This window comes from Diadema antillarum, unplaced genomic scaffold (genome assembly GCF_040938485.1).
Source record: "Diadema antillarum isolate AM-2024a unplaced genomic scaffold, OU_Dant_1.0 seq00001131_RagTag, whole genome shotgun sequence".
Lineage (NCBI taxonomy): Eukaryota > Metazoa > Echinodermata > Echinoidea > Diadematoida > Diadematidae > Diadema > Diadema antillarum.
Genome location: NW_027271944.1, coordinates 409,181 through 434,352, shown reverse-complemented (window position 1 = coordinate 434,352; position 25,172 = coordinate 409,181). Strand labels below are relative to the sequence as shown.

Here is a 25,172-nt window from a genome sequence, read left to right as displayed (position 1 = left end):
CTTCCCTTGCGTTTTGAGGCGATCAGATTTTATCCCAAATCTTTGGACGACGCGTGCGCAGACTGTACCTACGCTGTTCCCTGGTAATGAAAAATCTCAGCGAAATTTCAAATGTGCCAGAGGACATTTTCTGGGTTTTGTTTCACGGGTCACTGACGAATGACATGCTAAAAGAAATGCAAGGAGTGGAAACATTACAAGAACATCTCAACTTGAAGAACTAATTTGTTGATTAATCACACTTCCAAACCCCTTTAGCCGTCTGAGATCTGGTCAGCAGTATGCTGACCACACTTCGTGAACCACACACATAACAAAAAGAAAATATGGCAGTTGAATGAATGCTGGCGCGCAGATAAGAAAACAAAATAATGAGAGATAAAGCAACAGAAAGAGAGAAGGTTTCGGTATTTGGCGCAATTTAAGACCCCTCCCGTCTTCATGGCAAACTAACAGCCTTCTGTGGAAACGAGCTGTAAGTCTATGACTTTACACAAAACAATGAAAGGACGACCACAAAACACAGATATATATATACAACCTAGACAGTTTTTTAGTACAAGCTCTAAAGAGTCTCTCCTTGGCTGGCTGCCCACCTCATCCCTCTACTCTCTCACACATCACAGTCCCTTACTCATGTGTGGTCTCTCCAGTTCAGTGTGTGCACACAGGTATCTACTGGCTCGCAACGAGCGACAAGCTTGCAGAGTGTCTGTCACTCGAGTAAATCAAGGTTTGTGAAATTAGTTAGCCTCACGCCACCTCCCAGCGACTCTTATCTTGCCGTGTGATGAAGAACGCCATGGAAAAACATGACAAATCGACTTTAAGAAACTGCAAAGGAGCTACATCCGCAAGATTATTCCCTCTGCAAACTTAGAGCTAATGTGATTCCAGTTAAGCAGCAGGATATGCCCAACGTGAAGTCTTACAGCAAAGTGATTCTTGCTGTCTGATGTAATTGACCCTTTAAAGCCCTTCAGAAAAGTTGTAGCCTTCAACATCTTTGAGTCTGTAATATGGGAGACACTCCAATTCAACTCCTGATCATCAGTAATGCATTTTTTTTTTTTTTTTTTGGGGGGGGGGGGGAGGTGCATACCCTAACTTTAAGCAACTGCATTGAGCAACTGATGTCTTTCAACAGAATAAAAAATACGTCCCTCTAGACCTTCAATTTTGTTTACCTTAACACTTGAGTGCATAGTTTTTTTTGGTAATTTGGAGGAAATTATGAGAGATGGCAGAAGATGAATTTCTAGTTACGGATACTCAAGTAAATTCTGGCCGACAATTCTTTCAAAAATTCAATATGATACCACAAAACTTGGATGATTTCACGGGGCTTCTGGATCTCCACACATCAAGCGAAATGACAGAAGGAGGGCAAGAATATTGCTTACTGTGCTTTCTCCCTAAAACAGGCTCTTCAACATTTTCTGGGTCAATGCATTCGGTGTGGTGTCATTATTCATCTTGTCCACTCATTTTAAGAGGGAACCCTTCACATGCACCGGTGTTTCGCATTTTGCAATCACTATTGCACTGTAAACCGTGCTCAGAGGCAATGGAGGAGGGATGATACATTCCTCATTTAAATTTGTTTTTTCCAGATTCCTTGCTTAGGGAGCTCTCTCTGCATATCAAAAAACATAATCTCATGGGGCAGAAGGATATAAGATTTCAAACAATGTCTTTGAGCCACAATTAGAATGAGACTGTTAAGGATTTGTGCACCCAGCATACATACATTATTCCAGCAGGAGTGGATTTATTCTTTTGCCCCATTTAGAATATGAAAACAAGAAAAACGAAAACCCCCTGAACTAGTAAAGACAAAGAAAAGATTGGTAAGATAAGGGTGATGACATAAGTTGATATGTCCCTGATGGCAGCATTATGTTGTGGAATTAACACTGATACAAAAGAGTCATGTAGGAGCTTGGTGGCAAATGAGGACCATGTGTCTAATGCACTTCTCTGTCACTCTGTAGCTTTGTATAGAGCTCGGGCAGGCAGGTAAGAGTCAACTTTACATCTAGATGATACTACACTCAGCCATGGGGCAATCCTGCCCCGGCAGTTTGTTTTTGTTTGCGTTTGTGTGTGTGTGTGTGTGTGTGCTCTTCTTTTTTTAGTTTTTCTTACACTATTAGAAACATTCATACACAGTGACATTGTCAGCGGCTTTTTCTTTTTAACCTCTGTTCTCTTTTATCAACAATATTTACAAAGCGTCTTTGTGTGTTCTACACTCCTCTGCACAGATAATAGTTATTACTTCTCTTGTATACATACAAACAAACAAACAAACAAACAAAGAACAGCAAAAGTTCTTAACAAGGCGAGACCAAAGACTCCTCTTGCAGTATCCGTTAGTACGGGAGTGTTGAATTGTGGTGTCTTGCGCAGTGGCATGTTCCTCGTATCATGGCTTGCCGTGCCGAGAAACAAACCACTGCGACTTGAAGCTGTTCAAGACACGTACGAAAAAAAGATTCGGTGTGTTGTGATTGTGATGGAGGGAGCCTCATTGTACCTCTTGACACGACCTTTGACACCCTCTCTCTGACTCTTCCCTCTCCCATAAATCCCTCGCCTCTGACAAGTGGGAGGCGCAACCCTCAAGTTGTCTACTGAAGGCACCTCTGAAGATGGCTGACTGTTATTTTGTGCTGCACATGTATAACAGAATATTTTTCGCTTGTGCTATTTTCATCCTTTTCTTGTTTTTGTTTTTTTCTAAACCAGTCAAAGTAAAGTAAATTTGTAGGAATCAAGTCCCACTAGCTTTACTCTGGTTGCATGAAAACTACAGTTACGTGAGAGCAGATTTCAAAAGTGAAATGACGAAATGTGTCATTGCCAACACGTGCATGCTAACTACACAATTTAGAGCACACTGTCAGTTCTTTCTCAACTATATAAAAGCTCTATCTGGCTAAATGTCACGATGTGAAAAAACGCTCGAGTTACCTAGAACATATGGGTCTAGCTAATCTGACCACTGTGTGTGTTTCATTTTCTATACCGAGAACAACTAATTCTTCCTATCTGATATGCGTGGGCTTTTTTTTTTTCTTCTAAATTTATGGATTCACACAGAAATCACAGGAACAAATAAGCCTAGCTCTTTGATGACCAAACACAATAGTCAACCTGCCACTGTTTTCGTCTTTGTAAAAATCCAAGAATGCAAAACCGTGCAAAGCTTGAATCAATACAAACGCATGCATGTACCATCCCCACGACACACAACGTACATGCATGTACCGCAAGACAGGTACCCCGAATAGGGTAGTCATAACTGGGTGCGTTTTGAATGTACGACACCAACGACTTTGACTGCTGCGAGTTTAGCATGCAGAAACATTGAGTACTACGGAGACAGGGGTTTCTGGGCGGGAACGAGTTAACAAGCTTCTATGATTAATATTCAATCACAAAGATTTCAAAATTAAAGTGTAGGTGCAGGGGAGAGAGAGAAAGAGAGAGAGAGAGAGGCTGGGAGAGATTGAAGAGATTGGGTGGTAGAGGGAACATACTGTAAAAGCGGAAATTTTCACGGTGTGGATATTTTCGTGCATTTTGCCAAACCAGAAACTAGCACGGAAATAAAAGCATGCAAATATTTTTGCTTGTTATACGTACCACTATGTAATGCCTCAATTCCGTGGAATTAAAAACGCATTCATCTTACTCGGCAGAGCGCGAATAATTACTCTCGCAAAAATATCCACTTTTACAGTACGTAATTTCACATCAGAGAAGGATTATATCTCCTTGATGGAATCAACTGTATGTTTGGGAGGTTCGTTTTTTTTTCTCTCTTTTTCAGTTAATTTGGAGAGAAGACTCGACGAAAAATGTTGAAATATTGGATGCATATGTACAATCTTAAATATAATATCTATACACATTTTTTACCTTGCAATGGAAATGCAAACTAATATCATTTTTTTCTTGTGACGGCGCCAAATCGGCGACTTGCCATAATAGAAGCTTACGTGTCTCTTTTAATTGAAATCTCTAGAGTCATGAACACCATAAGTTTCATCCTGGATTTCTCATTTTACTGATACACATAAAAGTTTTGTTTAAAAAAAGAGAGAGCCTTGGGAAATTAGGAGCGAATTAGAGTCTGGCATCATAGATTGCAATGTGTGCAATTCATCTCGTATATCTGTCACTTCCCTCATAGGATGGAGAAGTTGTGTTTTAAAGCTTGTTCCTTGAAGGCACAAAACTATGTGAAATCTTAGTTTACTTGTTTGCTTTTTTCTTTTTCCTTCAGATCTCTTCGATCCTTCTTTTTTTTTCAATCATGGACAAGATTTCCAAGTTGCAGGATTAAGTACTGATATAGGATGTGGCTTTAATAAGTGGACATTATCAAAAAAGAGGAAAGAACAAAATGAAGAAAAATCCACCATCAAGTTGAAAATTATCTGTAATGGCTTATGTAATCTTACCGATATGCTGCGGTTGACAATCAAACTATGTTACATTTCAAATGTTAATACTACACTGTTGGGTGCCTAGCGACAGATACATCCCATTAAACTTTTGCAACATCACACAGAGCATTTGTGACACACACACGTATATATGCTTCACACTTAGCACATCCGACAAACGTCGTGATGCGCCCGAAATCGAGAAGAGTCTCTGCCAGATGAATCTGAAACCACAACGACAAAAAGAAAAAACAACAACAACAGCGTGATATTCCGATTTGAGCAACGACAAACGGTGAGGGGGGCTGGCTGTCTTTGGAATCTCCCGGGGGGGTGGTCTCCTCGCGGTCCAGAGGTCAAAGGTCGTTGATGCATCCTCCCTGGCTACCTCTTGGCGGCAGCGGCTGCCAGGGGAGCGGCCGCCGTCCCCGAGGCGGCGCCCTGAAGCTCCTCGCCGGCATCGCAGTGGTTGTGGCCCTTGGGGTACGCTCTACTCGTATTCCGGGCGCCCATCCTGAGATCTGCAACTCAAATAAAGACAGCAAAGCAATGCAGATGATGTGATTGCCAACTTTTCATTGGTCTCTAAACTGTGTGTGTACAAACTGGCTTCTCGTGCTGCTTCCTCATCTAGACCCAGTTTCAATCTCATTCACAGAATAGGTGTATTTTTTATCACAAAGGCTGCTCCTGAGAAGTAGAAAGCTTGCCTAAAGTTTGCCCAACATAGCAACTAACAAATGCAAGTGGACACACACATTGAAATGTATATATCATAGGAAAAGGCACCTTGAAAAGCCCCATACCAGGTCAGGGGAAAATACTTAAATACATTTGAATACATCCGTATACCAGCCTTCTGGCGAATATGACGTAACACTATCAGCATATGGACGTTTTCACGTTCTAGACTTCCTGTCAAGATGCCTAGTACAGGCATTTGAATAGCACATTCTTTGCCACAACTAACTAGGAAATGAGCTATTTTCAATATTCTTCCACAGAAAATATACATACTGCTGGTCTTCTTCAATGTGCTCTGCACCCTGAAATCTTCACCCTCTTACTACTATATGACTTCATCTCTTATATATATTACCTCCTCATAGCCAACATACTGAATACGGCATATATCAAGCAAGTCTAATTCTTCCCGAATCGGGACTTCTTGACGATTAAACGATTAGTTTAATTTGTAATCATGAAGTGCAGTACTGTATGGAGAAAGGTATGTGAGCATGTCACATTTATGTCGGGATGAAAGTCAATATTTTCACACCTTTAAATTCGCGAATAGCTCCCGACTCGCGAACTTCGCGAACATAAAAACCTTGCGAAATATTTGGCGTATACAGTATTGTAAAAGTCACTCTCTCTCTCTCCCCCTGCCTATCTACCGACATATCTATCCATCCATCTATCTGGAGATCTGTTTCTAACATTCCTCAAACCCTTTCAATTCTCTTTTCCTTTGTTTATTTTATTCTCATTATCCATCCTGTCCCGAGTGAAAGAGGCTTGCTCACCTTGGTGGTGTTCCTCGTGACCGTTCTCTCTTGGCATGACGTCGGAGACGGGGTCAAAGGGTATCGAGTTATTGTGGCACATGGCACTCATCACCTCCTTGAACATCAGCTCTGTGGGAGGGGGGTGCAAAGAGTTGAGATTATGACATAATGAGCAGGTCATCAGACAGAGAAGGTGGGTCTCATTAAGATTGGAAGTAGTAGGAAAGGTACTAGAAAGCAACATTACCCTGCCTCGACTAAATTCTTTATGTGTATACTGTAAAAGAGGAATTTTTGTGGTGTTAAAATTTTTGAACATTTCGCACAACCAAAACTGCCGCGAAAATAAATGCAAGCAATATTTTTGGGTTGCCATATGTTCCAGTAGTCGATGTCTTGTAGATGTTACTTATTCAAATTATAGCTTAAAACTACCTAGGCATTATTTCATCACCTGAGCAGAGCCACATAAAGACTTCTATTAAGATTGATGAAATTTTTGCAGTGTTAAAATGATCGCACATTTCGCGCAACCAGAAACTGCCGCGAAAATAAAAGCAAGCGATATTTTTTGGTTGCCATATGTTCCAGTAATCAAAATCTTGTAGATGTTACTTATTCAAATTATAGCTGAAAACTAACTAGACATTATTTCATCACCTGAGCAGAGCCACATAAAGACTTCTATTAAGATTGATGACAGTCTGGTCTATAACATATCAAGTGAATAACTACACCTACGATTGATACATAGGTATAAGACAGAAGGCTCTGTTGATTTCTGTTTTGGTATTTTAGTGTTTCTGGATGCTTTTACAACAGCAAGCCTCTCCATACAGTGGCACGAGTGGGTCTAATTTTGTGAAGGCTTTTGGAATTCCTCTTTCAAGAGCAAATGTGGGGGGGGGGGGGGTCAAGCAATTGCGCTACACCCTCTTTCAAAAGACAATGGAACAAAACTTTTTTTAAACAATTATTTGGCTGTTACAGAAATGTTACATCGCATTTTGCCGACAACCCTTACGAGTACATATCATATGGATCATATGAGGACATTGATAGCACTTGCTACAGAGAATCTCTGAACCTCTAGCTTTACTCAAGGCACTGTGACATAATACCACGGCTACAAAATGCCCACCAAAACATATGGTGTGAGTCCTCATAGCAACCAGTACACATAGATCATGGCATCTTCACAACAAGGAAACGAAAGGGGCCCTTCCAGAAATGATGAGACTGAATCAACACCCACAACTTACCTTTCCATTCTTCTAATGAATGTTCTCTCTCATCTATTGAGTGGTCGTATGGTATGGGTGGCGGCTGGACGAAAGGAACAAAAGGGGAGTATAAAATGATTAAGAGTCTTGTATAGAGCCTGGTATAAGGCCTTGTACATACCTACTTTACCATACAATAGTATTTTACATGAAATCTTGCTCATCTCTGAACTATTCACAACATTTGTATTCATAGAATTTGATGTTGAGACTCAACATACCCGTGCTAAATCTGTTAGGGGCAGTACACATGGCTGGGCCATGGATAGATGTTTGATATAAGGTTTTCTTTAGTCATTCAACCTAATAAACACTGAGAAGCGTGTGTGTGAGTGTGTGTATGAATGTTAACAAGGTTTCCTTATCTATTTGATTCAATCAACAATGGCTACACAATGGACTCCAAAGTTAACATAAATTGGTCCTATATACTTTCCTCCACCAGCAGTTTTTACTTGACCTGTGCAATTTTTTACTGAACACAATAATCAGATGTGACTCGACACAGCCACAAAGGTCTGACCACATTGACAACATAAAGAGATAAAACAAACAGACAGGTCTGACAACTTTTAAGGAGACAGTTTTTCCTGGCTGACTTACATTCTGCATACCATTGAACACAGGCGCACACAGACAAAAATGTATTTACTGTGATTAAAAATCAAAAGGCAGAAAGAAAGTCACCATCTTTTTCCTCAAATTTATGTCAAGACAACTTAATCATCAAACCATCTGCAACAATCATTCATACTCCCCTGAGTTGAGTGCTGCATAGTCTTCTCATCTCATGCACAACTCACTGTACTACAGAGGATGAAATAAGTTGTCCAATTTTTTCCCCCTCAAAGCCTTACATCACAAATGATGACTCCAAAGTTGTCTACATTTAGCCTAGAGACATAGAAGTCACATTGAAACAAATACCAAAGGACTGTCCCCTTGAAGCTATGCCTCATACATGTTGGTTAAGAGACACTTGTACTCAATCCAAAGATCGTTAATCCAAAGACTTAATCCTTGGGTCTTACCACTTATGTTTCTCTTCAATCCTTTCCCTTCATAACTTTTAGTCCATAGTCACACAGGCTCAACTTATATACTCTCAGGTTAAACCACACTGGAGTCCAGGGTTTGGAGGACTAGTCCCACAGACTTTCGTCACGTCATACCAAAGGTAACTTTATGTTCTCCTTGAAACACTATCATCACAAAAACTTGACTCCATGGCCATATACACTCACCCCATAGACTTCCCTTGGGTCAAACCACACGTTGATGTAGGGGTGCTGGAGAGCCTCGTCTACCGATATCCTCTGCTCAGGATCTACCACCAGCATCTTGGCCAGGAGATTTCTTGCTTGTGCGACTGTTTTGAGGTGGAGACAGATATGGCAACGATGAATGGGAAATTACATGTTTACATCATTCTCCCAGAAATGATTGCCACAGGTGATCACAGTGGGAAGTGTTAAAGCTCCATGCTAACATTTGCAGATGGAAAAAAACAAAACAAAAAACAACAAAACACAATTATCAGACAAACACATCATGTAATTTCATTCATGGTCTTACAGAGACATTGACATTAGAACTGTCTTTCATTGTTTAAGACAGGCTGAAGACACCAAAATAACTTGAGCATCTGACAGAAACAATATACTTCCTTTTCCCGAAGTCAAACTCAACAGCATCTCATTAAAATTATGCTGTATTACGATGTCCATGTGGCTAAGGCTGTCCAAGAAAATCAAAAAGTCTTTAATATGCCTCCATAATTTCACATCATAATTCAACATCTACACACATTCTTATTGTCATCATCACCACAAAAGTTAGCATTATTACATTCCTCATCACAATCAAAATCAGCAGCGACATCAATGTAATTACTGTCTTCTTCTCATCAGTGTCATTGCCACTATTTTCATCCCTGTCTTCTCCTCATCCTCCTCTACCTCATCATTATCATTCTCATCCTATTCCTCACCCTCACCCTCTTCTTCATTGTCATCATCACTATCCTCCTCCTCCTCCTCCTCCTCCTCCTCCTCCTCCTCCTCCTCCTCCTCCTCCTCCTCATCATCATCATCATCATCATCATCATCATCATCATCATCATCATCATCACCTGCCTCATCCTCCTCATTCTCATCCTCATCCTTTTAACCACTACCGCTCGTATCATCATCATCATCATCATTATCATCATCTCACCTGCCTCATCCTCCTCATCCTCCTCATCCTCCTCATTCTCATCCTCATCCTTTTGACCACTACCGCTCGTATCGGGACCAGAATCGCAAATTACACAACACTCATAAATCCCTCACTCTGGTGAGCCCTCTAGTCCAGCGCCACTCACCACACAGTTTGGTCTTCTCTGTACTGCTCTCTGCCTGGTAGAACAGCTCGTCTGGGAAGAGCATCTCAAACGAATAGCCCGGGCATTTTGTCCTGTTCTCCACGTACTGCTTGACCATGGGCTGGAGCCTGGAGAGGAAGATGTCTGAGGGGGTTCCCAGGAGATCCGCAATCTTGTTCCACTGATCGATGTCTGCACATAGGTGGCGGTGTAAGGGTTAAGGAATTGGACCTCAAACCCAGAATGGAATCTTTAGCAATTGGTTGCAGAAGCCAGCAAACCATGAGAAATTAGAATATCATGTAAACCTTGTTCATGATTTGGGACAGCCCGAGTAGATGTAAGCATTTTACCACAAAAGTGTTAACAAGAAATCAAGCATCAAGTGATCAGCTAATATGTTGGATATTCAAATAAGGTAATTTTTTCTCTTGTGACACCTTCTTTCACACCCAGAAATGCTTGATGAGTGCCACTAACATGAATATTGACCTCATAAAAAACAGTCATAATTGTGGTTCACATAATATTTTACTGATGACTTTCACATCAATATCTCCAATCTTTCTAATTTTTTCAAGTGAGAGGGATATACGCTGCATTAGGAGACAGAAAGCCAAGGGTTACTGCCCAATAAATCACAGAGCCGCTAGTGGTGATAGCCGTACAGTCAATTGTGATCCCCTGAAAATCTGTTTGTTCCCAATGACCCAGAAAGAGAACATAATTTTGAAACCTGAATGGATCCCAGTCATCACTTTTCTTTCAAGTCACCAACATATCTATGGAGATGCTAAAAAAAAAACCCAACAACGACAAAAACACCCCAAAATGTGTGTGTGTGTAAGTCTGCTGTAGAAAAAGCTGCTTTCCACTGTACTGGCATACATGGTACATGAATACTGTTGCATAAACAAATGCTAATAGAAAAAACACAATTCACTGATAATTGATGGATTTTGGAAGGTACATTTTTTTGTGGATACAAGGAGCAGTTTTCAAAATTATGCATAACTTGTAGGAAAAAAAAACTACCTTACATATAAAGACTTCATTCTTGAAATGTCTTCCAGTTTGCTTGCCATAATGTACGATGAAACATGTATAAATACATTTTTCCTTGCAACTTTACCCATGTGAAACTGCATTTATGGTCACTTTAATGGTGTAATAAATACTTTGTGGCACAGGTAGCTTGCTTTGGTTGAGTAAATCTGCTTGAATGTGACTATTCCACATCATGCACTGGAAAGCACAGCATAACTAACAGATCTTTAAGAGTTGGAAAGCCTTATAACTCCAGTAAAGGAATAAAAAGAATACGTACACTAACCGTATTCATTTTTCCAAATTCTCTCTCCCCCCCCCTTTTGTTTTGCAATAGGTGCACTGTCCACCATATCTCAAAACTTGTGGAAATAGACTACGAGAGTCGAAAGGATACGATCCGAGCCTGGGAACATAACTTGGCCCCGTATCATTTCTCCAAATATACAGCCAATGGACCAGATGTCAACTGTGTGAAGAAAAGATCAGAGAAAAGAATAAAGAGGTGTAATCAGAAATACAATTACAGAAATATACATATTGTACGTACAAGACAAAAGAATTTTTATGTGAAATGACGTCACATTCCCACAGCTAAGATAGCTCTGTGTAAGGTTTCCATCCACAGTGTATGAAAAGACAATTTTACAAATTTTCTACACTGTCATAATTCATTCAGTAAATGTTCAGTTTCTCTTGAATTCTACCAATTTGTTTTGTAGACGAACAAATGATCAGGCTATCTGGGTTGGTGTTCACAATGTCTCTCGCACCACCATGGGCACCGTGTGTGCTCTGTCTAACAGTTTTCCCTGATCTCTCTACTATGTGGGATACTCACCTAAGAGATTCAAGCCAGTTCTTCACTGGTATAAATATGCAGCTCTTATCAAACATTTATAAGATCACATTCTCAATTCAAAATCAACTATGTCACAATCCCTTTAATAGTACCAGCCTTTTTTTTTTTCTGTGTGTGTGTTTTTTGTTTTTTTTTAATCAACATCAATGGATTTCACATGGGAGGAAAATGTTTTTTGAGATGGGGAATCAAGTTTCATGACATAAAATATCCAGACCTTGGTTTACTTTGGGATCATAACAATTACTGCAGAACCGGACACAGAATGCACAATGTAAACATGATAACTGCTGGTAGCATATCTGCTCATCTGAAGTAAAGATTGGTGTCAAACATTTTGAAAATAGAAAGAGATTGATAAAACTCATTCCCATAAAATTGGCTTACCGAATGTTATTTTTTCCCGTCCTTCAGATGTCTTAAAAAGCTTTGGCAATCCAATATATATGATTTTCATACGAAGTTCTGTATTCTTAATTACAATCTCACAAAAGAAAGCTTGCGAGGACATAAAGGTTTTCCCTCCCAACACTTACTAAAGATCTACACTGTTCAACTCTAACAGAGGCATGACAAAATGTGTGAGATCACACAAGAATGAAGTAGAAACACATTACCAGTAAGTTTAATAGGAATAGCAGTGTGAGATTTGTACGAGATTTTTCACTTCTGCTGGGGAAGACTTTAAAGGGATTGTATAGTTTTGGTTGAGACCTAATTTCAGGTTTCTAATATTTTTTGGTGAGATAATGAGAAACCTCTTATGAAATATGAAAGAGCATGTAATTCTATGAGGAATTCAACGTTTATTTGATGAAAATTGGTTTTGAAAAGGCTGAGATACCCAAAACAGTGCGATTCTAATAAGTGTGGGTCCCACACTTTATTACGATCGCTTTGTTTTACTTTGTTTTTGGATGTTTCAGTCATTCCAAACCCGAGTTTTATCAAATAAACTTTGAATTCCTCTTAAAATGGTATGCTCTGTACTATCTAATAAGTGTTTTCTTGTTATCTCGCAAAAAGTTCCCAATTCTCATCTCCTCCAATACTGTATCATCCCTTCAAGAATTACAACTTTTAGGAAAGACGCAAGGATTTGTTTGGTACAGATGTGTCTGCCCTTTTCAAACTTGCCCCAACAAATTTGGACAGGATGATTTTCAAACACATGTATAATGTATATCAATGCGCTAAAAAATTTAGCTGGAATCTCCACCACAGCAAAATGCTGAGGTTTAGTAACACTCTCAAAGGGATGGTATAGTTTTGGTTGAAATGGGAATTTAGGTTTTAACTTTTTACGAGATAATTAGAAACCACTTATATGAAATATGAAAGAGCATACAATCTATAAAGAGGAATTCAAAGTTTGATGAAAATCGGGTTTGAAATGGCTAAGAGATCAAAAAACAAAGTAAAACAAAGTGGTCCTAATAACAGGTGGGACCCACATTTTATTAGGACCCCTTTGTTCTGGACATCTCAGCTATTTCAAAACCAATTTTTGTCAAATAACCATTTAATTTCTCCTGGAAATGTATGCTCTTTTATTTTTTATATAAGAAGTTTTCTAATTATCTCATAAAAAGTTAAAACCTTAATTCCCATCTCAACCAAAACTATACCATCCCTTTAATTACAACACAAAAATTCTCCATCACTATATATGCATGCCACCAACGTCTGGAAAGCAGTTCTAAAATGAACACTAGCAACCAAGAGATTTCTCTTGGATAAATGAGATCAGATCACTACTGTTTTCATACGGTAATTCCAAGACACCCTGAGCGAGTTCTTGGCACACTGCTTTACTCACCGTTCTCCTTGTAACCCATGCCTAGGATAACTTCCGGTGCTCTGTAGTACCTGGTGACCACGTAAGGCGTCATCATGAAGCCAGGACTGGCTGTCCTCGCCAGACCAAAGTCTAGGATCTTCAGGGAGCAGTCTGTTTTCACTACTATATTGCTGGGTTTCAGATCCTGTAGGTTGGAAGGACGGTAAAACAAGGATGTTGGATTTGGCTGATGAACTCTCTAATCAAAGATTTGACTATTTACCCATATAAATGCATTTAGTGTTGAAATCACCAACTCTTTCAATACGTGTGTGTGTGTGTGCATGACTGCCTTCTCTGTATGTATGCCACATTATTAGCACACCAAAACATGCTTTGCACAAGAGCTAGCTTGTACCGTGACCACAGTAGCAGCAAAAGCCCTGTTTTAACAGACCTTACCCCAACAACATCGGGACAACATCCGGAGAAGAAAATTCCTTGTCTTGGGCAACAAAACCACAACTAAGAGACACACAAAGAAAACCTCCGGGTAGGTTGTCCTAACAACCTATCCATTCAAGCACAAATGGGATGTGGTTACAATCCATGCATGTGATCGATGAGCGGCAGGTCATTCTATCTGGACTAATGCACATGCGTTTTGAGTGTATTCATGGAATGTTACCTCAAGAGTATTCTAAAAGAAGGGTAATGTTGAGGTAATGTTAGGGTAATGTCGGGGTAATTACCCTGGCTGGCTAGGGTAGAATTTGGCAGAAGCTACCGCGACAACATCAGAGCAACATTTTGCAGGGACCGCTTTAACAGGCACGGTAAAAAGAGATTGCCCGGACATTGTCGCGGTCACTCGGGTATGAAATGCTCTGTTAAAACGGGGCTCATTGTAAGTCATGCAGACAGCAAATTTCCCCAACCGATCTGAAAAATAGGCAGCAGAATTGAATAGGAATTGTGTTCTTTTCCCATCCCTTAGTGATGCCATCTCTCACCACTCATCCACAGCTTCATCTAACGTCACCTACAAATGGATGTCAAAATACGCAGAGAGGCAATTGGGAAATGAAGAAGAACATCCTTCCTCCTGTCTACTGTGAGATGTAGAGGCCTCTCCCCAGTCGCCTCAAGACATACATAAGTGACCTTCACCTTCTTCTCTAGATGTTGCACCTTGTAACCTAAAGTCAAATGTGGTAATGTGTTTCTGGAATGACTTGACATTTCGAGCTATAATGAAACCTATTTTTTGCTCCTGAATTCCTTCCTCACGATGCTGCTGCATGTTGGCTGCCGTCTAACCGCTAAGATATTTACACTGATTAAAGGCGCTAGCTCTTATTTGCAATGCAAAGCTCTGCAGCTAGAGAAACTACTGTATCAGAGCATGAGATTAACTGATGCAATATAACACTAGACTACAGATGCCAATCAAAAGAAAAGATCTGCACTGATTTTTGCAAATACACAGGAATTCAAGCACAAAAAAAAACCCATCAAAATGCACGAAAACATCTAGTTTTCACAACAGCATTCCTTCACTTGGATTGCGTGATACTGTTCTCATTTGGAATACGAAGCCCCTTCACTGCCCCTTTTCCAGGAGATTGAACATCCTTGACATATTTGATCTTAATTAACTTGCAAAACCTGTAGCTTAAAATGATGGTAGCCTAAGTGCTGCATTTCTTATTACCACTATCAACTGTCAGTCTCTTGCATGGAAAAGAGGCACTTAGGGGTAACCAGGGCATTAAAATTTGAGCTAAACCTGGCCACTTTACAAAACAGCACATTCACACAAAAAGTTAGTGAGTGGGCACGCAAAAAAGAAAAAAAGCAGGGCCAATTGAATGTAGCCTCAGTGTATGGCCTACTCTGTGTATGATGCCTGCACTGTGTAAGTGTTTGATGCCACACAGCATCTGGTATAGCAGGTAGGAGATCCGCTCGTGGTCCAGGTCCATCTGTACTACTTGGACCAGGCTAGCGTCCATCAGCTCCATGACCAGGTACACGTCGGAGAAATCTTCAAATGTCCGCTGAGGCGTGAAGACATTCAACAGTCCTATAATCTGCAGAAGGAAAACCATTGGAAGGGGAAAAAAAAAAGAGTTACATGATTAACATCAAGAAGCAGCATTTTCTGACCTTCAGTATAAGTCCAGTTCAACATTGCTGAATGCAAATTTGCTTTTATACAGAAGTCAGTTTGTAGATAATGCAGAAGTTTACGTGAAGAAAAGGAAAATGTGCAAACTGTAACATGGACAACTGATTGGTGATAGAGCATATCTGCATGTTAAGCGAACAGCTACGGATGCATGATGTGTGATCTATTTTCAACATCTCGATTGTTGACGGAGCTGAAGGAGGGCAATGAAGATTACAATTTTGTGCAGAATTATCATACCTCTGTCTCCTCTCTATAACAGAGAAAGCATCATTATGATAGAGATCAGAAAGAAGACACGTAACCACTTATTACTACTCAGAAATAACTTATTTCCTTCACATCTCTTGCTAATACTCTGCCCCTTTTTCTTACATTTACAATCTTTCACCTTTTCCTCTTTTTTTCTTTCTTCCAATATTCTTGCTTCACTCTATGCTGTCTGGTTTCTAGCAGGTGGTGGGGTGGCGTTGGATCAATGTTATCATATCATGTGACACCCTCAAGATAGCGAGTTATTTAAGTCAACGCGGACATTTTAATCATCCGCCTTCCAATGCCCACTTATGTACACATAATGTCCACATATCAACACTGGATTACAATGTACAAATATCAACACAGGATTATGATGTACAAAAATCTACACTGGATCACAAAATGCACAAAAATCAACCTCTGGATTGCATATGTACAATAATGCAAGATCAAAATAAGCAACAAGTCCACACCAGATCATAAATGTTTCATTCCCATTCCATCCCCCACTTCACTTTCCTACTCTGTCAACACAATTAATTTTATGGAAGGCAGTTGCACTCCAATCCTTCCCCTCCCCCCACCCTCCTAAATGCAGCACCATTGCTTTCAATCAGATCAAGCCAAGTAAATCTGCAGTGGCCTGATCCTGACCTTTTAATGAGAAACTAGAATCAATAATTAACCATGACCTTCTCCTCGAGTACATTTAGCCCATTGTCAAATACACTTTCACCGCTCAGACCATATGGTCTGTTCTGTCAACCCCTTTCATCACTACCTCACTAAACAATCCGTATGAAAATGTGATTGATGAATATTTCCTTGACACTATGTTTATCCTCAAAAGACCAGCCCACCTGTGCTGGCCAAATGTTTTTATTTCTAGTTTTCCGCTCTGTTTATCATCCATTGAAGACAGTACATAACAAATTACAACTAATGACTGAACTGGGGGAGAAAAAAAAAGTAATGTCAGGACCAAATCACTATATTTTTCTGAAACATCATACTCTTACAAATCACCATGCCAGTCCAACGTATCCACAACTGTGTCAGTACTTCAACAGCATACTGAGGGTTTTAACAAATTCTGCTGATTCAGTGTTGTTTACATTATCCATTATTCAAGGCATATAAACCCAACTGTTATCATTCACAATGCTGTTACCACACTATTTGAGGATATTTTGTGGTGTTTCTTTTTTTAAAGACCAACTCACATTTTTATGATTGCACAATTTCATGAGGATGTACTCTCTGTACGCTCGTTTTGCATGTGTGACATTCTGGAACGGCCGACTTAACTTCTTGATGGCAACACTCTGATTTGTGAGCACATCGTAGGCAGCTCTGTAGAAAAGAAAAAAGAAAAGAGGAAGAAAGAAATATAATGAAAATCCATGATTACCTCAGAGATGTTGCGGTCACACACAACTCCTGTACTGATTTATCATGGCACCTTTTCAAACATTTTTAAAGGACAGGTTCACCTTCATAAACATAAGGGTTGAGAAAATGCAGCAATATAAGTAGAACACATCAGTGAAAGTTTGAGGAAAATTGGACAATCGATGCAAAAGTTATGAATTTTTAAAATTTTTGTGTTGGAACCGCTGGATGAGGAGACTACTACAGCTTGTGAGTCATATGCGTACAACAGTATAAAGAAAATGTAAAGAAAATTCAACATATTTTCACTTTTTTCGCATAATAAAAGACCACTTGACTTGCCTCTTTCTAAAGGCAGGGGGAATAATATTACCCATAACATATGTCGGTAACGAGTCAAGGGAATGTGTACTTTTTACAAAAGATGAAATTTTGTGAAATTCTCTTTATATTTTCCTTGTATTGTTGTACGCATGTGACATCTAAGTTATTCATACACTGCAGTAGTCTTCTCATCCAGCGGTTAGTGCACAAAAACTTCAAAAATTCATAACTTTTGAACGGATTGTCCGATTTTCCTCAAACTTTCAATGATGTGTTCTACTAATATCGCTACATTCTCTCAATCCTTATGTTTATGAAGGTGAACTTGTCCTTTAATGATTTGGACTTACAACAATTATAAACTAAACAACCTAAATACTCATGATTGGTTATTGCTATGGCAAGTAAACCTGTTTATCTGCATGTGTTCCAAGTTTCTGTGAGAAATGGGCAAAAACGGGCAGAGTGGTAGTGTCACGCACGAAATGCTGATTAATATCCAAAAACAAAACACAGACACACACAAAAAAAAAACACACACACACAACACAACAAACTTCAAAATTCTTGGCCAACTGTTCACAAATCCAGCAGCAATCACTGCACGCTCCTTCTGAAAATATCAAATCTTGCATCATACAAACTATTTCTCCTCTCCAGATTTAGTCCACATAATGGAGTCGGTAATTTTTACTTTGTGCTAATAGTCTAATTAATGTTTTCCTAGCTGCTGCTCTATGTGCCCTCGTGCAAGGTTACTGAGGTTATCACAAAAGAAACAGGATATAACTGTAATTTGGTACAATGCTCATGTATGATACTACAAAAGACCCTTCTGAATGCCTAGTGCTACCATTGATATATATATGCTTTTGTTAAAAATCAATTCAATTACAGGTGTTCATTGAACTATCCCAAATCACATGACAAGGGTGCATCGAGTATCCATCTATTCTTGTCAAAAATATCTCCAACAGGATTTACTTTATTTCCCCCTCTGCCCCTCCTCCGCCTCCAATTTGTTCTCTTGCTGTAATGTGTACAGTCCATAAAATTCGCTTTCGTCGATCTGCTCATGTTCTCTGACACACTACAAACCTCTATCACGGACATCTCGAGCTCTTTGCGATAATTTTGGCAAATTGATAGTTTCCTCGCTGGAACTGCACGACAAACATTTGGGAAATCAAAAGTCTGCGGGTTGTCCCTGCGGGGCAAAACATTTATTTTTGCGCTGTTCCGGTTTTTTTCCCCCCGTTGTTTCTGTTTTGTTTTGAATCCTGCCAGGTGTCATTTGCTGCGTGCTAAAAGCTGGTGTGACTTTCTTGGCACTTGCTAATGCCAAGTGCGCCCCCACTCATACACTCCCTGCCTTTCGTGGTGCGTAACGATTAAACAAGCCACAGGAGAACCATGATTCCATCTTGGGATGAGTTGATCTAAGGTTACCAAGGGTGCTCACACCTCCTGGTGGTTAGAGAACAGCTACTGATATTGCATCGTCTCTTCTTTACAATGTCCTACAAGTAGGTGTTAGCTACAACTGGTGTCTAAAGCCATGTGTTCCAACCAGCGGAAGCACGCACGACCAACATAGCCAAAGCTACCCTACTCCAGGGCTGCACACCTTTTTTGTTTGTTTTTTCATTTTCTACTGGTCCAAACCTGTGATATATTAGTTTTTGTTTTTTCATTTTCTACTGGTCCAAACCTGTGATATATTAGTTTTTGTTTTTTCATTTTCTACTGGTCTGAACCTATAATACATTAGTCCTGCACTTTTTTTTGGACTGGTCCTGACAAAACTTTTTTGTTTTGTTCTTTTTACCGGTCATGTCAGACCAGTAAATTCGGCAATTCTAGTGAAGCCACTGGCCCGATAGTGATTTTTACCAGTCTAGGACCGTCAGATTCAAAGACGTGATTCAAAGTGTCTTAAGATATTATGTACTCATGTAAGCATTATGTATATTGCTTTGTATTACTTTATATGGAAATAAAATCATTTTGAATTGAATTGAAATTGACCCGTGCCAGTGTCAAGCATTGCCTACTCAAACACCATGACTACAGGAACCACACACGATGTAGAGAGGATGGAGGAGATGCCTGGGAGGTTGGAAAGCAGTGTCCTTGGTGACCTCTTTATAAGCTGCTCCATTTTATTGCCACCAAAAACAGAAAGAAAGACATGTAATGGTGGCAAGAACAGGGAAGCAACGAACCGCTTCTCTACCTGTACGTTCACCTTTGATGGCTACAGACGAGTGACATGCGGATGGTACAAAATTGGCTGGAAATGGCCGGGAAATTGGCAGCCATCGTTGCGGGATCAATGCTCGCTCAGCCCCTTCCACCGTCGGCTGACAAAAATACTGCGATATGATTTGCTCCAAGGGGCCAGTTGGTATAATAGCTACAAAAATATGTAAGGGATTTTGATCGAAGGGAAAATCTTCGTTTTGCATGTGAAGCTTGGATGGTGATGCGAAAGAAGAAGGGAGGGGCACACGAAGCAGAGTGAAAAGTACCTTAATACGGACAACAGGCAATTATCAATTTGAGTGGAACTAGGACAGAAGAATTCATGTGACAGGCCAGGATGCACTGTCAAGAGATTCCTGCCCACAAATTACCCTCACTACGGACGTACAATTTGCGCAGTAAACTTCAATCACAATGGAGAGCAAGGTGTGGGCCTACGGTATATAAAAAAGGGTGATGATTGACACACATGGGGACCAAGTGGGGCCCATCAATAACGTACTATGATAACATGCCATCTCCCCCACAACCCACAACCCTTGCCTCTCCAGTCTCCCATCGCAAGCTCCACCAATGCTACCCTTTCTAAAACATACCAACAGCTGCAGGCTGTAAATTTTTTGTTTCATGACCTTTTGAATATTGAGTACATCATTTGATATCATCACCATCAATATTTAGTATTTTGATCATGTTTTAAGGAGACATGGGAGGGAAAAAAACGGACCTTGTGGGAGAGTGGCACTCTGGGTAGAGAAGGTTTTTGGGTACTCACACGACGAGGCCTTGGGCCCCACTGCCGACGCTCTTGAGGTTCTTGTACCGCTTGAGCACCTGGAAGTGGGTGTCGCCGATGGTGACATGGTAGAACTGGGTGTTGAGTTGGTGGTAGTTGAACTGGTGGTGGTTGGGTTGGTGGTGGTTGAGCTTTGTGCCTGCCATGAACGCTTTCCGCTAGGGCCTGCACCTACATGTTTCACAACAACAGAGGGAGACAAAGCACAAGGAAGCAGATGGTTAAAGTAGAGATACAAAGTCTCAATGTGAGTCCACAGTCTAAAGCCCCATGGGAAATTATGTCTCTTCCAATACCATTGTCTTTTATATACCTCATTTCTAGAATTCTCTCATCTGATTGGTTAAAAGGGAAGTCATGAAAATAGTTGTGCCCTATTTTTTAGTTACTGTGACCGGGGCCCGGGCTCAGTTAGTAAATAGGTTTGGAGACAGTCACGACCCCGCACACATAGATCGCTCATATGTACGCACCAATGATACGACCGCCGCGCATTCGATCAGCGTGCTGTAAAAGAGACTAGCGGACTGGTTTGGAGACAGTCGCGACCCCGTACACTGTACACATATAAATGATCACTCATGTGCGTACCAATGATATGACCGCCGCGCTGTCGATCAGCATCGATTACGAGTGCTGTAAAAGAGACTAGAATCTATATTTTTGGTATATAAAACAAATAATAAATGCTTGATATTCGGGGCACAGTTAAAATTAAGTAGGCCCTTGGTGATGTGAAAACCATAACCATGCCCTCAGCTTCGCTTCAGGCATGGTTACGGTTTTCACATCACCTTGGGCCCATAATTTTAACTGTGCCCCTCATAGCAGTCATTATTTGTATACTCTTCCCCCATTTTAGACTAAATGCAACTATAATCAAAAAGCTTGGTGCCAATAATTTTTCATTGTAATTTACATAGCCAAATGTCATATTGCAAGACAGCACTAAAATGCATACACATATTACATTGACGGGAAATTCTGATAAATGTTCAGGAAACCTCTTTAACAGTTTTGAACTATTGGAAATGTGTCCGGACTACTGAAATCAAATCCAAAACACTGTACATTTCAATGTAAGTCATTGCAATAACTTAAAAACTATATAAATAAAGAGAATATAATTCTGTACTGGATATTGACAGTTTATTTGTGAAAAAAGCATATGGTCTGCTATCAACTATATTGTTGTTATCAATTATCCAGACTATATCTCCTTTTACTCACTCTCTCTCTCTCTAAAAAAAAAATAGAAAGAATAGTCTTTGATTTCTTGAAAACTGAAATGTTGAAACACAAGTACAGGGTATGATTTTGTTGAATAGTTCTGAGACATTAGAAAGAGGATACCATAGAACTTCATTGACAATACATGTACATCCACAAAGGATTTCATTGGAATGTGTCACTTGATGAGATTTCAGCTCCAAAAGGTCAGAATAAACAACAGCAAACAACAGAAAAAAAGATACTCTTACAAAGAACAGTGATAGCACTCTCTTTCAGTCATGTAAACATACAACACATCTAAGTTTTTAGACGTGAATGGAGTAGAAAGGGAAGGAGAGAGACAGAGATTGTAAATGAGCACAGCGACGTTGACAAGCACACGCTCATTGAGAGGCTCACCCACATGTCCCACAAAATTCGAAATGTTTACCGAGATTAGCGAGGCGCCACAGGCTCGTCCTGCGGTAGACTGACGTCTATTAATTATTTCCCTTTCTTTCTAATTCGGGGCTGGGAACACAAGGCACTCTCTCCCCCTGCTCGTGATGTATTGCCCTGTCTGAAAATGCCGCATTCCCGATGCTGTTTCTAACTCGCTGGGTCCCAAACAAACTCCATTTCAAAGTGCGAATGTGCACTGCTGCTTTTAAATTTTTACCTTGGTACAGTTGCCTTGGTATCCAAAGGGTTAAGGGTAGCAGTCTCTGATTTATGGGGTTGTGGGAGAGACCAAGGAAGGTTGTTATCAGAAATAAATGCTTCCTTATGGCAAAGAAAGTTTGTAAAAGACCCAGATATGCCTATTGGAAAAAAAAAATCATCATACATAATACTTTTACTGGACAGGTTTTCTAATTCCGTTCATTCTCATTACTTACAAATCTATGTTTGTGTACAACTGTATCTAGTTCTTCCCATTTATTTTTGTTTACAGTAAAACATTTACAATTCTCATGACTCAATATACATTGTACATTGTGTATGCTTACAGTAAAATATTTCCAATGCTCATGACTCAAAATTGAATTAGAAATTTGTTTGTCCCCCCCCCCAAAAAAAAAACAAACTTAATGCACTTGTATATTATACTGCATTGATTAGTCATCAGTGTACATTGCATTACCAGTGGCTGTTCGACTAAAATGAATAGCAATTCTACCAGGCTTTCACTTTGTACAGTGTTTGAAATAGTGTCAAATTCTGTGCTTAACATCATCACTGTCTCAACTTATGGGAAAAGACTTAACAAATGAAAATAAAAACTTGAAGAGAAAATAAGTCAAAAGATAAAAATGTTGTATATCGGAGTTGAATGACACCATAGTTACAGTTCATAAATGTAAACGTCACAACTTTGTATTTATATCCCGACTTCAGCAGCAGAGTGCCATGAGCTGAAGTCCGGATGGCAAGGGGAAATTGGGTTCATTAGCTCCGGTATACAACTGCAAGAATGAGATTTCATGTTTTGACGCACCCCTGGGATATAGTTTAATCACTTTAGCCCCACTGGGCAAAAAACAAAACAAAAACAAAACAAACCATACTTCTCGACACAAAGAGAACTTACTCCTTGTAAGGTGTGATATTGACCACACGCAGATAAAATGTTTACAGGCAACAAGTACATCACACTGGAAATCCCGAAATTATCTGATAATCCATTCAGACTAATAATAGTGGCACACATGGGAAGTGAAAACAAATGTATAATACCCTTTCAACCTCCCCCATAGGAATTCCAACACCCTAGTTGCTTTGTGCAAAGGCTTAACCATGTCAAATCAAAGGCTTCTGCAAGCCAACACAAGGTCAACAAAAGCATCAACAAAATTCAGTTTAATACACAGGCAGCTCTCATTATTAGGAAGTCCTCGGGGCCAGCAGTTTTCGTCCTTATATTGATATTTTGTTAAAGCCGAAGAAATAACGTAAACAATATAAATAATAATTTTGGGACCCCAATTTTTGCTTGGTTATAACAATATTTCATGGTGACTGTGCTCGTTATCATGCAAGTGCACTGTAGATAGCAAATACCATCAGCTTGTACTATGTGTCAGGTTTCAGATCACAATGTCTTCTAAAGTCAAGCTCTTTGTTTTGTTTTATTTCTACTTTGAGAAATGTTAAAACTTTAATGTCAATGTCATTATCCCTTTAGCTCATGTAGAGGACACAGACACAAATTAAAACCATTCTTAATATTTCTGTCCCGTCAATAAAATCTTAACAAAGACAAAGCATCCGTGCAAAATCTAAATTTAACACTAAAACTGTAATGACAAATACATGTATCATTTGGTATTAGTGATCAAGATGTGAACTCTTATTTCTTTTCAAATGCATTTTAAGTTACATGCATCCTTCTAGTCGGGAGGACGCACTTCAGATTTGAAGAAACTTAACTATCTCAAGGTTGTATGTGGAGATCTCAACTTATACAGTATGCATGCATGTATGGTTATGCAACAATACCTCTATAAAGTCTCCTAATTCATTCAACCCAACAAAAGGTTTTTATGGCCGCACAATCATCACACTTATAGATAATAGTTCGACATATACCCCCATTTAGAGTCCCCAAAACATGGCACAACCTCCGTAGGTCGCGACGTGTTTACCTCAGACGATGGGGACTCTACACGGTCACGGCACAAAGCACAACGCACGAGTCTGGAGTGAGTCTGGAGTGAGTCTGGAGTGAGTCTGGAGCGAGTCTGGCGTGAATGTTGTGCCAGACAGCCTAGCACGAGTCTAGAGGTAATGCTGTGTTTACTGTAGACGAAGAGACACTAATCGGTCTCGGCTTGAACATGGCACACACTTTCGGTGACCTACGCTGTTCACGGCGGAGTGCACATATGTGCCCAAGAGAAACTGCCCACTTCTCTTGAGAGGAAAAGCGTGCCCACTGGTTTCCATAGAAACATATGCTGACCTTGTGCAAGGCAACCGGGAACTCTAAACTGGGTTCTCTCTCATTCCCCCCCCCCCCTCCAAAGAATAAAAACTGAACAAAACAAAACATTCTGAAGGTCCTCCTGGTAAAGGGGATTCTAAACAAGGTAAAGGTCATATCTGCAATGTTCGTTCTAGCCGAACACAGCTTGTAATGAATTTCCTAGTGTGGCTTTTAATCACTAACATGTTTACCAATGTTCATGTGTATATAATTATATAGGTGTCCTATGTACCACTATGAAGAATTGCTACTGATGTCTAAATGACAGAAAAGTTATTGTTAATTGTAACAAAAATTCCACACTTTACATTTATATGAACACTGGCAAACTGGTTGATGTTGGTGTTGTTGGCTTTTCTCTAAGGGGGGGGGGGGGGGGAGGAGAATTTAATGTTGTTACATTTTCATGGGGGAGCATCATGACTTTAAATCAACCTTGAAGTTAT

General features: G+C 39.9%; 1 protein-coding gene across 1 annotated transcript in view; it reads right to left on the bottom strand.

Moving 5' to 3' along the window:
- Positions 1-1,981: 1,981 nt before the first annotated feature.
- The window catches only part of LOC139744053 (stress-activated protein kinase JNK-like), a 67,979-nt gene continuing 44,788 nt past the window's right edge, over positions 1,982-25,172 (bottom strand). The window contains exons 3-12 of the mRNA XM_071654510.1: positions 20,508-20,699; positions 16,975-17,104; positions 15,198-15,395; positions 13,342-13,507; positions 11,058-11,129; positions 9,614-9,805; positions 8,493-8,617; positions 7,228-7,291; positions 5,984-6,094; positions 1,982-4,978 (exon numbers count right to left, since the gene is read on the bottom strand). Coding sequence (XP_071510611.1) covers positions 4,842-4,978; positions 5,984-6,094; positions 7,228-7,291; positions 8,493-8,617; positions 9,614-9,805; positions 11,058-11,129; positions 13,342-13,507; positions 15,198-15,395; positions 16,975-17,104; positions 20,508-20,674 — 1,362 coding nt within the window. The 5' untranslated portion in view covers positions 20,675-20,699 and the 3' untranslated portion in view covers positions 1,982-4,841. The remainder of the gene's footprint in view (positions 4,979-5,983; positions 6,095-7,227; positions 7,292-8,492; positions 8,618-9,613; positions 9,806-11,057; positions 11,130-13,341; positions 13,508-15,197; positions 15,396-16,974; positions 17,105-20,507; positions 20,700-25,172) is intronic.